Source organism: Natrix helvetica (genome assembly GCF_964273705.1).
Source record: "Natrix helvetica genome assembly, chromosome: 1".
NCBI lineage: Eukaryota > Metazoa > Chordata > Lepidosauria > Squamata > Natricidae > Natrix > Natrix helvetica.
In genome coordinates, this window is record NC_138548.1 from 283,318,467 (window position 1) to 283,334,762 (window position 16,296).

The 16,296-nt window shown below is 37.0% G+C and overlaps 1 protein-coding gene across 2 annotated transcripts in view; it reads right to left on the reverse strand.

Moving 5' to 3' along the window:
- Nucleotides 1-16,296, reverse strand: part of ADAMTS2 (ADAM metallopeptidase with thrombospondin type 1 motif 2) — a 295,279-nt gene that overhangs the window by 33,503 nt on the left and 245,480 nt on the right. For both annotated transcript variants that reach the window (XM_081939142.1, XM_081939141.1), the window contains exon 11: nucleotides 878-1,023. In XM_081939142.1, the coding sequence (XP_081795268.1) occupies nucleotides 878-1,023 (146 nt within the window). The remainder of the gene's footprint in view (nucleotides 1-877; nucleotides 1,024-16,296) is intronic.

The window sequence follows — 16,296 nt, forward strand, 5'->3', positions numbered from 1 at the left end:
ATCTTCCCTGGCTTCAATTGTAAACACAAAAACATGATTCTTATAAAACGATTTCATGATTCATTTTAAACAATTGATGACAGATTTGTGATCAGATATGGTATGAAGAAATCTATTGAGCGTAAATTTGTTTCTTCCAGTAAAATCAGTGGAATTGCCTTGCGAAACATGAAATAAGTTTGCATCTGGAGGCACACTGATCTTAAAGTTTACAGGACATTTTAGTGGAAACAAAAGTACTTATTTTTTCATTATTTCAAACACCACAACAAACTTTCACATATGTTTCTTATATTAGAAAAGGAAGCCTTACACACAGACAAAATCCAGTTCAGTCTCTTTTTGTTTTAATGCAAAGTGAATAGATAACTTGCATCTTAAAATATTTAGAAATTTGGATGCAGAATGCCTATTAGGAAAAAAAAGGCACTGACTGGGGAAACAACAGCAGGGTTACCTTTGATCATAGTCAATATTCAGTTACAAAATATATTGCATTACTATTACTTTCATTCATTAGAATTCCCAAGCAGGATGCACAAACATTGAATTCTGTTAAATTACACACCTTAAACTCATCAAATTAATTCTTTTAAAAGGAATGACAATAAGAAAATGACATAATATTTATATGTCCTAATACAGTCTGCCACAATATTGTGTGATGTGTTCTATTTTATCTTTCCAGTAGGTTCGCAGTGAAACAAACACAAGACCAAGGCAATGCCCTGAATTATAACTTGGTTTAATCTTTAATCTTAACTAAGCAATTTAAAAAATATTTTGTGATAGATTAACAACATTATTTTAAATCCATTGAAGACATCTAAATCAAAATCCATTATCAAAGAGCATAAGCTGATTAAGTTCAACTTACTGTGGATTGTCACATTGGCGTGTCCGGAATTTCACTCCCGTTCCGCAAGTTCGGGAACAGGAACCAAATTTACTCCATGCTCCCCAGTTTCCATCTTGCTTCAAGATATCTGGAGTTAACCAGATACAGTGACCTTTAAAACAATGCTAAAAGAGAAAAATATACAGGTATGCATAGTTTTGAAATTCATCAACTTCGTTTTCTTGGTAACTGGACCTAGGTTGAAAGGAATTACTGTTTAAAAAGAAATACTACTCCAAAAGAAACCACTGGTTTCTCATATATGCATTTTTCATATATTATTCAAATTCAGATGTTTGAACTGCTGCCATTGGGAAAAAAAATGCTGCTAGAGTTTATGATACTTTGCTTTTGATTTGGTTCATTGCACGTCAGTTCATACCTACCCATCTGTAACCCAGATAATAGCTTCCTCAGTTATGTAGTTGAATCTCCAGAAGGAAAAATAAAACCTGCCCCTATTGTATTATGTCCCTGGGTAGACCTAGAGGACTGCTGGGAGACAAATGTTCCAGTGGAGCAATGATAAAATGGATACAGAAGAAAGTGATCTTATTCAAAATTCACACTTTTTTTTTCAATTTTGCAAAGCAGGTTGCCAGTTCAACAGCACATCTAGGGAAACATGTGAAAAGTATAGTACAGATAGTCCTTGACTTATGACCACAATTGAGCCCAAAATTTATGTTGCTAAGGGGGAAATTTGTTAAGCGAGTTTTGTCCCATTTTAGGACTATTCTTACCATATTTGTTAAGTGAATCACTGCAGTTGTTAAGTTACACAATTGTTAAGTTAATCTGCCGTTGACTTGTCAGAAGGTTGCAAAAGGGGATCACATGACACCAGGACACTATAACAGTCATAAATATGAGTCAGTTGCCAAGGGTATGAATTTTGATTCACGTGACCATGGGATGTTGCAAAGGTCATGTGTGAAAAATGACCATACTTTTTTTCAGTGCCATTACAACTTCTAACGGTCACTAAACTGACTGTTGTAAGTTGAGGACTACATTTGTTTGTTTGCTTATTTGTATTCTGCCTTTATTATTTTTACAACTAATTCAAGGCAGCTAACATATCCAACACATTTTCCTCCTCCTATTTCCCCCCACAAAAACCACCCTGTGAGGTGAGCTGGCTGAGGGAGAGCGACTGACCCAAAGTCATCCAGCTGATTTTCATGTGTAAAGTAGGAATAGAACTCATGGTCTCCCAGTTAACATCCTTCAAAAACAATGTCAAATGCATTATTTGTTTTACAACCAATTGAAAGTTAAATATAACCACCAAAATCACAAATGTAAATATTTCTCTTTGGAGAAACATAAGCTAAATAACTCCCAAGTTTAATGACAACAAAAATTGAAACTAAATGTAGACCTTAATCTGGCACATTTATAAAAATAAGAATCCGAGAAAAGCTAAAATTAATATATCACTATAATTGTTACACAACACAGGTTATTTATTGCTTGTCTACATGCAATAGGCAAAGAGAAACACATAGTTTGATGTGGTCTATTGTATCCACAATAATATCAAACAGAGAAAGCTAAACCCACATTACATCAGTAGAATACAATGTTTCTCCACACCCTACACAAATGGATTTTATTTAATTAAAATCAGAGTGGTAATTTTTCAACAGCTGAAATCTACAGTTCTTTCTCAGTTGTGATTTATAAATGAAATTCTGAACAATTTAATTGCAGGGCTGAGGAAAAGCTTTCACAAGTAAGCAAGTAAGAAAAAGGGCTTTAACTAACATGGGTTTATAGTAAGCAGCAGGGAAGGAATGTTTCTTTGTATGGTAGCATTAATGGCCTCAGATAACATTCAAAGCAATAATTATTTTGATATTTCTATGAAGCATGTGAACATATAGAAACAGCAGTTTAAAAAACAAAAACAAAATGAACCCCAATAGCTACCTGAACTCAACATTTTGGTAAGGACAAAAATACAGCAAGGCCGATACTAAGTGGTCCCTTCATCATATGCTCTATTTATATTTGTGTGTGTTTAAATACTACATCTTTAAATCCCTTGCTTTTTTTTCTATGCCAGGAAGCCCTACATTGATTGATTGTTTTTCTGTAGCTGCTTTCTTTGACCATAGCTCCATTAAAGTGAATTTCCAGAAAGAAGTTCTAGAATGGGTTTCAAAGAAAAATGTGCCCCCTTTGCTTGAGAAAAAGGAGAAAAGAAAAGGAGTAAAGAAACAATCAGAATTTCTTTTGGCTTGTGGAACATAATTCAGAAGCCTAAGAAAGTGAATCTACCTACAGTATCATTGTATCTGTATATATCTGTATCTTTATGTCTGTCTGTCTGTCTGTCTGTCTGTCTGTCTGTTTGTTTCTACCTTTATCTTTATCTTTATCTTTATATCTATCTATCTATCTATCTATCTATCTATCTATCTATCTATCATCTATCTATCTATCTATCTATCTATCTATCTATCTATCTATCATCTATCTATCTATCTATCTATCTCAAATGTATATACAACTATATGCCACCATACAACCACTTTTGTTATGGTTTTTAGAATTTTTATAATTATATATAATTTTACATTTTTTATTATTGTTTTATGAGTTGATCAGAACTGTGGTATATAAAAAGTGTAGCTATATAAGTATTTTAAAGAAATACACAAATAAAGTTACACCTAATGTGTTAAGTTTCCAGTTGTCTGCAAACTTCCTCCTTCCAATTCTAGCCATAGTTTATATGGCTAGAATTGATCAAAATTGTATCCAAATCCCTTTGGCTCTATGATATTAGGAAAGGCTTACTGTTCTACAATCCCATCCACATGAACCTTCTCTAATAAAATATGAAGCTAAAAATGCTTTCATAATATACTAGCACTGCTTTATACCAGGATGTAATTGTAGGTCCTGTGCATGAATGGTTTGTCAGTATAAGAATCTGGGCATAAAGACACAGGCACAGATGGCTATACACAATCATTCACTATCTTTTCCTAATAATCATTTCCATAACAAATGTTGTGCCACTTGATCAGCCTTCAATTCTAGGCATTTGGCAAGAACTGTATGTGAAATACATGGCTAAACAAATACTCACCACCAGCAAAAACAGAGAATGATGCATAATACAAAATGTGTTTTAAACAGAGAATGAAGAATACTTTAGCAAGGGGATCAAGTAAAAACATGCCGGATACCTCATAAAAGCAGGAAAAAATGCCATAATTTGTAGACCTGCTACCCAGAAAACATTACCGATGATTTGGATGATCAACAGATGATTAAAGTCAAGAATCTCTTCAATGTAATAGCCTAGGTCAAGATAAGTTTGTATTATCACATGACTCCAAAGTATGAAAACTGGAAGTGGGCAATTGAAGGGAAATCTGAAAATAAATCTGCTATGCGTTAAATCTGCTGTAGGTTGTGTGCTTAGTTCATTTTTTCTAACAATTACTAATTTACATCTGAATTTATTGAAGAGAAGTTGTATGTATTTAAATATTTGTTACAGTTGAATCAGAACAACTTTAGAACATCAGTCCAACATGTGCTTGATTCTCTCACTAAAACCAGTACTGTCTTGGATAAGGTTGAATACTTCAGCCACCAGGTTTTATGGGACTATATTTTATTGGAACATTATTATTAAACATATATTTGTTTATGTACACTGAGAGTTTATGCACCAAAAACAAATTCCTTGTGTGTCCAATCACACTTGGCCAATAAAGAATTCTATTCTATTCTATTCTATTCTATTCTATTCTATTCTATTCTATTCTATTCTATTCTATTCTTAATATTTCCAAATGAGTTTATCCACTACTGATTTTCCTACTGACATAATGAAAAAATGTAAATATTTGATTTGTATCTGTTACAATCAAGCGAGACTTTCATCACTTTATTTATGTCAGTAAAAATAACAACAAAATATCCACAAAATGCAAAACAGCCAGCAAATATATGTAATATTAACAGTTATAGGAATTAAATAAACCATCAATATCAATAGCTCTAACTCCTCCTGCTCTTCCCTACCACCACTCACTGGAAACACATATAGATGTTTCAATGTTGTTTCTTGCAAGTCATTGAAAGTCATGAGATTATGGCAAGTTATAAATTCAAAATAATCCCAACCCCAAAGTCATTACTTGATGTTCAGTATTCTAATACTTGAGGGGTTGCCATAAGGAAAAGGGGGTCAATCTATTCTCCAAAGCACCTGAAGGCAGGACAAGAAGCAATGAATGCAAACTAATCAAAGACAGAATGAAGCTAGAAGTAATGAGAACAATTGCAACCAATGGCTTACCTTCAGAAGTTGTGGATGCTTCATCACTGGTGATTTTTAAGAAAATATTGGACAGCCATTTATTTGAAATAGTATAGGGGCTCCTGCTTGGGCAGGGGGTTGGACTAGAAGACCTCCAAGATCCCTTCTAAGTCTGTTATTCTGTTAAAATATTTCTTTGATATTGTGCTATGCTAATCTACCACAATAGCCAACCAGGTTCAAAATGAAGTTGTTGGACAACAGTTCACTGACACAATAAAGGATATGATATAATGACACTTTGCCTCCCAAATGTTGCCACGTAAGCTCGCATGTGTGCACGTAGCTACACTCCATAAGATTTATTTTTTATTTTACTCACTGGCACTCAAGCTATTACCTCTTTTGATTCCTTGGTATCCTCAGTAAATCAAGATCCCAGTTGGGATTAACCATTATTCATATTCACAAATGAAGGCAAATAACTCATATTCTCCCAATTATCCACTCAAAAATTATCCACCTTACAAACTGTAATGGTATACAAGAATGACATTGGGAGAAAAAAGCCGCAGTCTAGACAACAATCAGACATGCAGTAATTGAATCCACAGAATGACTACGGGCAAGGCAAAGGTGTCAGAAGAGACATCTTTAATTTCTTGGACTGTAAAAGGGAGGAAGAGTTGTACTTGCAAGATTCTGATAGTGTACAGGTAATCCTCAACTTACATTCATGTATTACGTAACCATTTGCAGTTACAATGGCTTAAATCTAGTCCTCACACATATGGCCATAGCATGCCCATATTTATTTGATCAAAATTTGAGAGCTTGGCAACTGGTCTCTATTTACAATGGTTGCAGCATCTCAGGGTCATGTGATCACCATTTGCAACTTTCCCAGCCAACTTTGGAGAAACAAAGTCATTGGGAGAAGCTGGACTCACTTAATGATCAAATGACTCATTTAACAATGCAGTGATTTGCTTAACAAACTTCTCAAAAACAGTTTTAAAGTTGGGTGCAACTCACTTAACCACCACCTTGTTAGCAGTGGGAATTCTTGTCCCAATTATGGTTGTGAATTGAGGATTACTGTAACTGACCTCGTATTGCGGATGTATTTTTTAACTTTTTATGTTTCAACTGTATACAGCTGCCCAGAATTACCCTATGGCAGTGATGGCGAACCTTTTTTGGCTTGCGTGCCACAAGTGGGGGGAGTGCAGGGGGGGCGTGTGCGGGCGTGCCACACACATAATGCAATGCGTGACCCCCCAGTGCGCATGCGCGCACAACACGCGACCCCCCATTTTTACATGCTTTTTTCGCCCTCCCCAGGCTCCAGGGGCTTTATAGGAGCCTGGGGAGGATGAAAAGAGCCTCCCCCGCCCCCCCCGGAGGCCCTCCAGAGGCTTCAGGGACCGTCCGGAGGCTTCCCTGAAGCCTTCGGAGTGCTTAAAACCACCCTCCAAGCAAACCGGAAGTGACTTCCGGGTGGCTCGGAGGGTGGTTTTAAGTGCTCTGAAGGTGTCAGGGAAGCCTCCGGACGGTCCCTGAAGCCTTCAGAATGCTTAAAACCACCCTCCGGGCAACCCGGAAGTCACTTCCGGTTTGCTCGGAGGGTGGTTTTAAGCGTTCCGAAGGCTTCAGGGACAGTCCCTGAAGCCTTTGGGTGGGGGAGGCTCTTTTCACCCTCCCCAGGCTCCTATAAAGCCTCTGGAGCCTGGGGAAGGCGAAAAATAGCTTTTAAAAAGGAGAACTCAGCTGGCCAGTGCGCGCGTGCACGCTGGCCAGCTGACAGGGCAGCGCCTCATGTGCCCTGACAAATGGCTCCGCGTGCCACTTGTGGCAAGCGTGCCATAGGTTCGCCATCACTGCCCTATGGTAAGATGGGCAGCCAATATATTTGATAGATAGGGTAAGAGATAGGTATGAGAGAGAGGGAAGGAGGGAGAGAGGAAGAGAGAGAGAGAATCTCAAAAAGGTGACCCAAACCAACAGTGTATTGGTAAGAATAAATCTTCCCAGTATTACGTCTAAACTCAAAAGTCCCCATCCCCCCATTTATCCCTTCTCTGTTAATGGGGGCATTCTCAGGCTATTCCCTTCGTACTGAAGGAAACCAATTCAAATCTGTTCTGCTTTCCTCTCTTCCTTTGCTACTCGCTACCTCCTTCTTCCTAACCTGGTTCACAGAAAAATGTCACCCAGAATAACACTCTTCATGTTGTTCCTGTACTCCAACCATTGCACTCTTCACTGAGCCCCACGGAAATTTGCATTTCATTCTACTTCACTTCCAGTCCTAGGGATCCCTGAGAAACTAGAAAATGTCATACAAAGGGCCATCACTCTGGAGATCTTTTTCCTCTCCTATTGTTCTGACCCGGTTAGCCCCATCGTTAACATTGGTGGTAGCTCCGCTTGCCAGTACATCAGTGGTGGGTTGCAGGCAGTACACCCTGGTACAGGTGTACCGGAGCTTGGCCGGAGCACCGGATACCATTCGGTATGGTGCTCCGGAGGGCCTTCCCGCCCGCCCGAGCTCCTTACTATGTTTTAAAGCTTTTTTCGGCACTTCTGCACACACGCATGGTGCATACAGCACCTGTGCGACACTCTGCTGAGCAGCTGGAGCATCACAGAGGATTGCGGAAGCATCATTTGCAGCTACAACGCATGCGCATGTCCATGTGGGCAACGTGGGGCCCGTTCCAACTGTACCGGTTGGAACAGGATCGGAACCCACCACTGCAGTACATTAACTACAGCTCCTATTTTTATCTGCCATTATTACCTTAATGTTACCACAAAGTGCTTCTACTAATGTTTCTATCACAAGATTAAATAAGAAAGGGGCAGCCATGCTTACTACCTTCTGAGTTTTCCTAATATTTTGGCTTGAAAAATAAAACATTGTTTTCATATCTGAAATATCCAGCTTTTTTCCCCTTTCTAATGCATAATCTTGTATCATGTATGCAATTTTCTTTCTAATCCTGTTCATTTGGCTTATACATTTGCCTGTTATTACTGCCTTCATGGCGTCCCATCTTGTTCTTTGCTCCACACAATTTTTATTTTAAAAGCTTATCAAAACTTGAACAGATGTTGCTTTGCTTGCAGATTATAAAGCAATCTAGAATTCAAATGCCAAAAATTAGCAAATGGGAGCTTTCTAAGTTATGTCCGATAATAAGTGAGACATGATCTCAAATTCAGATTGGTGAAATTTCTGCCCAGCCCAATCGATTAAAAATGTTTCTGAAACTCCAATATAATCCTCCTTAAATAAGATTGGTCCCTACCTGAATAATATGTAAATCCTTTTTTGAAGGATTCATAATACCCCAAATACCAAAAACACGAGCACATACATTTGCATTAATGTCTGCAATGTCTCAGATAGCAGAAGTTGCCTTAAAAAAAAAAGCTATTTTATCCCCGGTGTACCAGCATCAGTATTTAAATCATTCCCTAAAATTAGCTATTCCCAGCCAAATGTATTTCAAGCTTTCATTATCTTCTGCATATATCCAAATTGGTTCTCATTTGGTGCATCATACCCATGTTTCCCTGAAAATAAGACAGGGTCTTATATTATTTTTGTCCCAAATGATGCATTAAGTCTTATTTTCTGGGATATACGGTACTAAATATATCTGACTCACTGGCAATATAAACAGGGCTTATTTTGGGGACAGGGTTTATATTACAAGCTGGTGCTGAAAAATCATGCTGGGGCTTATTTTCCAGTTGGGTCTTATTTTGTGGGAAACAAGGTACATAGCAAAGTTACAGCTTTGTAAACAAAAGTTCTAGCTTGTAAAAATTAATTTCCCCTCCCCATCATTATGAATCTTTTCCCTTTAAAGTTTATAAGCTTTAAATAAAATACTTTTGACTTTTCCAGCAAAGAAAAAAACTCTTCTGAAATGTTTGCCCCCAATACCAGACTTCCAAGAAATGGTGGACTGAAAATGTCTTTGGTTTTAGTAGAGCCGATGACTGTAGAAGAACAGGCAGCTGACAAATGGGTTGGTACCTTGACTTCCTCTCCATATACAGGGAAGAGCCTGAGTGCCTTTAGTGCTTCATACAGATGCTCCTTACAATATTCTTTGGCAGGTTTTAGAAATTTGGAAACTTCAAATGGACACTGGGTTTGCCCACTTCCTCTCTTAATCACTTCTAAAAGTGGCTTGTAAATTACTTTTTGAATACTATGACTCTTCAGAATGACAAGTTTTATTTCACTGAGTGATTCTCCTTCAATCCTCAGCAAAATAAGTTTCATCTAAATTTAAGAACTTAAAGATATTTTTTAAATTAAGAAATATGCAGGAAAGCATTAGAATGTTGATTTTGGAAAATTATAAATGGATAGGACCAGATTGACTGAAAATAAGAAATGAGACTCCTTCCTGTGATTTGTTTAACATTCTATTAAAAATACAAAGTTTTTGAATTTAAGTGTAAAATATATTTATATGGGAAAATGTTATAGATTAGAGGAAAAACTTGATAAGAGGAGCACCTGAAGACTGTTGCTAGAAGCAGCCAGAATTAACTAAAGATTAGATTAAAGGAGAGGACCCACTAATACTGAATGGAGAAAAGTATTTTAACTTTGGAAGTATTTAAGGCAATAATGTATTCAGATGTTTCTCTTACAATTGTCTGCTACTATTTTAAAAAGTAGATAGAAGAGGATACAATGGAGAATCAGGCTGTTTTTGGATATGCATTTAAAAAGACAACCTACAAGAATGATATTGACAAAGATGACAGGGTCTAAAAATGAAGCTGGCTGATGTTAAATAGCTAAAAGGGACACACAAATAATAAACCAGAAGAGTACCTTGGATGTGTGGATTTCATCTCAGAAGAATAACCTGGACAACTTTCTTATTTTGGACTTACAAAAGTTATGTGTTATACTTCTGAAGGTGAACTGATCATTAAATGCTATGGAGATATACCTTCCTTTTTCTCTGTGTGTTCTGATGTAGGGCTCCCCAACTCCCAGACAACTACCCCACTACCAGGGCATGTCCTATTCACAACTGGGCCACGTGAGCGGTGGGTGGGCGCATACATAGGCGCATGCAGCTGAATTTGCAGTTGGGCATCAGAATAGATAAGGGGACAGAAAATAATGTCCTATGACTTGTACTGGAGATAATGCCATATAAAATCTTCATGGGATCCCAATTTCATACAGCAACAATGGAAAAGAAAAAAAAAGTTCCCAGATTTCCTATTTACAAAAATATCCACTCAGTTTCCCAAGTCTAAGAATGAAAAAAAGAAAGATGATGTTATTGGGTGAAAACGTTTCCTATTTGAATTGTTTCACCAGGTGTTGTCAATGGTGTTCTGACTTTTGAAGCTATCATACAACAAGAAAAACAACTTGAAGACAATATTTACTTTCAGTAGAGACATGTTTATAATGCATAGTTTGGATAATCTATCAAGTGATTTGAATTAAAGTAAAATCATATTGTTACCATTTTTTTTACATCATAATCCCTCTCATATAATGAATGGCAATTACAGATATGCCAAAATTATTGAGGCTTGTGCAAATTGGACTTCGGTTGATTAATAATTGTACACTAGATCTTTCTGTTGCTTTGACAGCACCAGGTACTGTGTTTCCCTGAAAATAAGACAGGGTCTTATTACTTTTTGACCCCCAAAATAAGTGCTTGGCCTTATTTTGGGGGAGGTCTTATTATTTTTGAGGTGCAGAAGGCGGCAAGTGTGGTCACCTCATGGCTGTTGCTGTGTTGCAGTATTTTTGGCAGGGCTTATTTTCGGGGGAGGACTTTTTTTAGCGCATGCGTTCTGCAGCCCAGTTGGGATTATTATCCAGGGAGATCTTATTTTGGGGGAAACAGGGTAATAGGTAGTCAAGATTGCTGAATAGTCCTTAAATGATATCCCATTGTGATTAATATAAACTGGGCTCTCCCAAATTATTTAACATAAACAGCTCCATTTATTTAATGGGGTGATCTGATAATGCTTTTTGCGCTAAAAATACATACTGTATGGATATAGGAGTTTAAATGGTTTATCTTACCGAAATAAATTCCAGCCTACCTAATGTAATTAGAGTCTGTCAGGAAATATCTGAAGTTCTTCTCCATTCCAGATTTTAACATTTTCAGATGTTTGATTTTGTGGTCAAATCCTGTTTGCAAAGAGGTATTATTTCTCTGTCTATTCATGACATAGCTATGCTGTGACTACTCTTGTCCATCTCATTGCATCCGCTAATGTGCAAAGAATGGTCGCATGTGAAACCTGTCAAAAAAGACTGTGGAACCCATGAAATTTATCTCTAATGTTCCAAGATCTGTCTCTGTGGTGACTAAACACAGCACATATTTATCCATCTGTTTCATGTCTGGGAGAAGCTGAGGTCAGCTTTCTGAGAGGGAAATCATCTGGACTGTGAAGATTGTCTTTGGCAAAATAAATATCCCCTGTTTAATTTCCTTTATGGAATGCTTATATGTAATTCTGTAAGTATTGTGAGGAGAAATTAAACTAAAAAGGAGTAGAAAGAAATCTACATAGAAATACAGTGGAGAAGAGAGAAAGAATTATGGGGTTCCTTTGCCTCTGGCCACAATTCCTTTCTTCTGTAATGAATCAGATGTTGGGTGGATTATGGATTGAGCTCACCCTTAATGCTATTGCTCCCAGCACAACTCCAAATAGTTCCCGCAAGGGTGAAAGCAAGGTCATTTTAGATACTGAACTTAAAGTGAGTTTCCTTTGATGATCATAAGCTTGATTTCAGTTGTGAAATTCACAACTAATGTTTTCCTTATTTCCCAATCTTTTACCCCGCTTGATAACTGCCATATATTGGAACGAAAGAAATGGAGGAGAAAAAAATAGGAAACAGATTGGTTCAGAATGAAAAGTTTAGGAAAAACACACAAGCAAAAAATGTTCCCTACAAGCCAAAACCTCTATGGGTTTCGGCAAATTCATACAGGTTACGCACTAGCAAAGCGTAATTCAATACTGAGGAAATTCAGTGAAGTATAAGTCTCTGAGTCCATCCTCTCTAAAGCATTATCACTGAGAGTGACGGTAAAATAATTCTCTGCAATTTAAAAGTAGAAATGCCAATTGCAGAACTATATCCAATGGTTTATATTTATAGAAAGAGCATAATGAGAAATATGTAATGCTCTGGACAATCCTCTGAATTTACAAATTGCTAGCAATGCTTCAGGAGGATTTAGATTAATTCAAGCTATTTTGGAACATCCTCATTTTTAAGAAGATAACTCCAGAATCTTTTTGTCTCAATCTTAGTTTCAAACTGGATTTCACTGAATCTACTTCATTTTTCTAAAATATAGTATGATATAAACAAACAAACATCTCCATGTGGCGTGTGAATGCGACAAAAAAGAGCCCCACGTTATTAAGATACACTTTTCAATGAACATATGTGGTAAGACCAAGTGAGCTTCGTTGCAATGTATGAAATGGTCCAAAACTTGAGGCATAGAGCTGTCTATTCTGAGAGTAACTGAGAGATATAACAGTCAAATTGTTCCTTTACCTGCAAAAGAAATGTTCTCTTTTTGAGAAAAAACATGCCAGTGAAGGTAACACTTCATGAAGGCTGAATTTTATACCAAAAGGCCAACTGAATTCAACACTGTGCTAGCTCCAAAGAATAGAGATATAAGACTGCACACTTAGGGTTTTAAACAGCCATTAGCAGCTGCACAGAGGTTTGTTTAAAGGCACAGAAAGTTATTTAAGCTGATGCAAAAGGCATCATAATTTCCTGCAGTTTAAAGACACATTGTCATAAGATTTATGCAAATTGAATGTGGTAGTATTTCAGTGGGATAAATGCATAGATTAAGACTAATTTTGAAAGGCACAATTCTTAGGAAACATTTATTCTGTGAATCAAAGTAAAAAGCACAAAATTGTTTTCTTCTTTTTAATGGTTGATTACAAAATGCATTAACACTAATAGGACCTCTTATCCTCCATTCCTTCTCTTATATACGGTATATATTCCACATTCCTCTTATCTATTTCTTCATTTGTTTTACATTATCTTTTTAATATGCCCAATATTTGGCAATTACCAAATATAATTATATTGCCAAATATAATTGGCAAATTAAAAAATAACAGAAAAATATGTAAAAGGAGACCAGCACATGTAATATCATCCATCCCAGACCAGGTGCTTGTACTTTATTCGGTAAGAATAAAAGGAGTATCTTTATCTGGGAAAATTCAGTGGTCTTAGAAAATTAAAAGTTTTTTTAAAAAATAGTTTTTATTGAACGTTTTAATCTTTAAAAACAGAAAAACACAACAAGAAAAAACAATACACAAAACATACATAATATAAAGCAATTATACAGCCTTCTGTATCAGTTTTCATGTTTAGCCTTTATAGTTCTCCATTCTGCATTGCCTTCCTATTGCTTTTACCTTGTCCTATAATATAACAACAGTAGTAGTATAACTTATAATAATATTATTTATATCACCATATATTTACATTCCCTATTTTCTGTTTTGGCTTCTGTTTTCTAGCCACTTATAAATTCTATTCCATATTTTATAGAAGTCAAATTCTTCTCTTTCTTTTAGTTATTGTCATTTTATCCATCTCTGCACATTCGAGTACTTTTTTGATTATTGTTTCATCTGCGGGTGTATCAGTGACGTGCAGTCAGGTGAGGAAGGTGAGGCACAGCCTCACCACTCTCATCATGAAAAAAAAAGTAAAAGGAAAAAGCTGAGCTAGTTGCTGCCTCACCGTGGATGACTCTGCTTAACCTCACTGGTGCTCTCCCTCCCCAAGTGTAGTGACTTCCTCCCCAGGCCCCCATTCATTTCTCTCTCTCACACACACAGCTGGATAAAACTATATAAAAATATATCCCAGCTTCACTGATTACAAGTTTGAAAAGGCAACGTGGCTCCACCTGCAATCAAACTACACTTGGGGAGGGAGAGCACAAGCGAGCACTGAGGAGACCACAGGAGGAGGCAGGAAGCCAGGCAAAGAGCCATGCTGTAGTACACACACTTCCCCCCAGCCTCTTTCTTTTGGAAGGCTCGGCTCGGCTCCCCTCCGGCTTCTCTGCCTCTCCTCTCACCCCAGCCTGCCAGCAGGAGGTGGTGGGTGGGCTTTATTGTGTTCCAGGCATTTCCCACCCAGACAGCAGGCTGCATTTGCAATGGTGGAGGTGTTTGGGAAAGGCAGCAGGGGAATGGGGGGGGGGATGGCAGAGGAGCTGCTTTCAAGCCACTGGAAAAGATATCCAATCCAACTTTTGTGTGTGGGGGGGGTTTGTTTGAGAGTGAGTGAGAGAGGGAAGGGGTAGGAGAGATAGTCCAATCCAACTTGTGTGTGTGTGTTTGTGTGTGTGTGTTTGAGAGAGGGGGAGGAAGGGAGAGAGGGAGGAAGGAGGGGAAGGAGAAGAAAAAGAAAAAGAAAGAAGGAGCAAAGGAGAAAAACAAATGCTGTCGCTTTAAATTGGAACTGAGCATGCCTGGCTGTGGAATTCTGGGAGTTGAAGTCCACAAGTCTAAAAATATTTGAAACCCAGCACTGTGTCAATGCCTCACCAGTCATAAACCTCACCACACGTCACTGGGTTGTATTGATTTTTTCCCCAGTTTTGTGTGCATGCAATCTAGCTGCAGTGAGTATGTGTATTATTATGTTTTGAAATTGTTTATCCATTTTTGGTCTAATAGTCCTAATAAGAATGCTTTTGGTTTCAGTTCTATTTTTTGCTCTGTAATTTCTTTCAACTATTTCCGAATTTTGCACTAGTATTTCCTTGTGATGGGGCACATCCACCACATATGGTAGAATGTTCCAGACTTGTGTCTACATCTCCAACATTTGGGGGATAAATTTGGGTACATTTTGACCAATCTCGCTGGAGGCAAATGCTAGAAATTCTATTTCTATAAAATCGAAAACATTTTATAGATGTTTTCTTTGTAAGCTACTGCAGTTATAAATTTATAATTTCTTTCCCATAATTTATTCAATTTTTATAACTCTATATTATGGCTAAAATTTCTTCCCCAGCTAATCACTCTCTCCTTTACCATCTCTTTCTCCATTTTATATCTTAAAAGAAAATTATATAATTTGGTAATCATTTTTCTTCCCGTTCCCAATAATATTTTATCTAATTCCATTTGTTTCTCATGTATTCTGTATTGTTCCCAATCTTTTTTAAGTCTTGTTTTAATTTGTAAATAGGGCCACCATTCCATATTTATTCCTTGTGTTTTCAGATCTTGTACTGATTTTAATTCTCCTTTTTCATCTAAGAGTTCTGCATAGCTTACCATTTTGCTGAGATCTATAGTATTTGGATATATCATTGCCTCCATCGTTGATAACCAGATTGGGATTTTCATGTAATGGTTTTTTTTTATTTTTTCCCAGACCTTAAACAGGGCATCCCTCACTATGTGTCTCTGGAAGTATGAATTACATTTATTCTTTCCCTCCCAGAGGAAGCCATGTCAGCCTAGTTGGAGATCATGACCTTCTAGCATAAGAATCCTTTTATTTTTTAGTTGAATCCAGTCCTTGAGCCATATCAGGGCTGCCGCCTGATAGTAAAGCTCCCAGTCTGGGAGGCTAAAGCCACCTTTATTTCTATTATCTTGTAGAAGTTTGTGTTTAATACACGGTTTCTTCCCTGACCGGATAAATTTGGATACCATTTTATTTAGTTTGGGGAAAAGAATTCTCTAATTTAATTGGTATTGTTTGAAAAAGATAAAGTAGGTTGGGTAGTACATTCATTTTAATTGTTGAAATTCTGCCAGTTAGTGATATCTGTAGTTTAGTCCAATTATCCAAATCTTTTTGTATTTGTAGCAGCAATTTATTGTAGTTATTTTCTTTTATTGTAATACATTTTGCCGATAACCATATTTCCAAATATTTAATAGAATTTTTTTTTGCTAATGGCGGCGCTCACTTTCAGAAAGAAGTGAAGAAAACAGCTTACGTTTTGAGAAGAAAATGAAGAAAATGTCATCCCAAAATCAGGTCTTT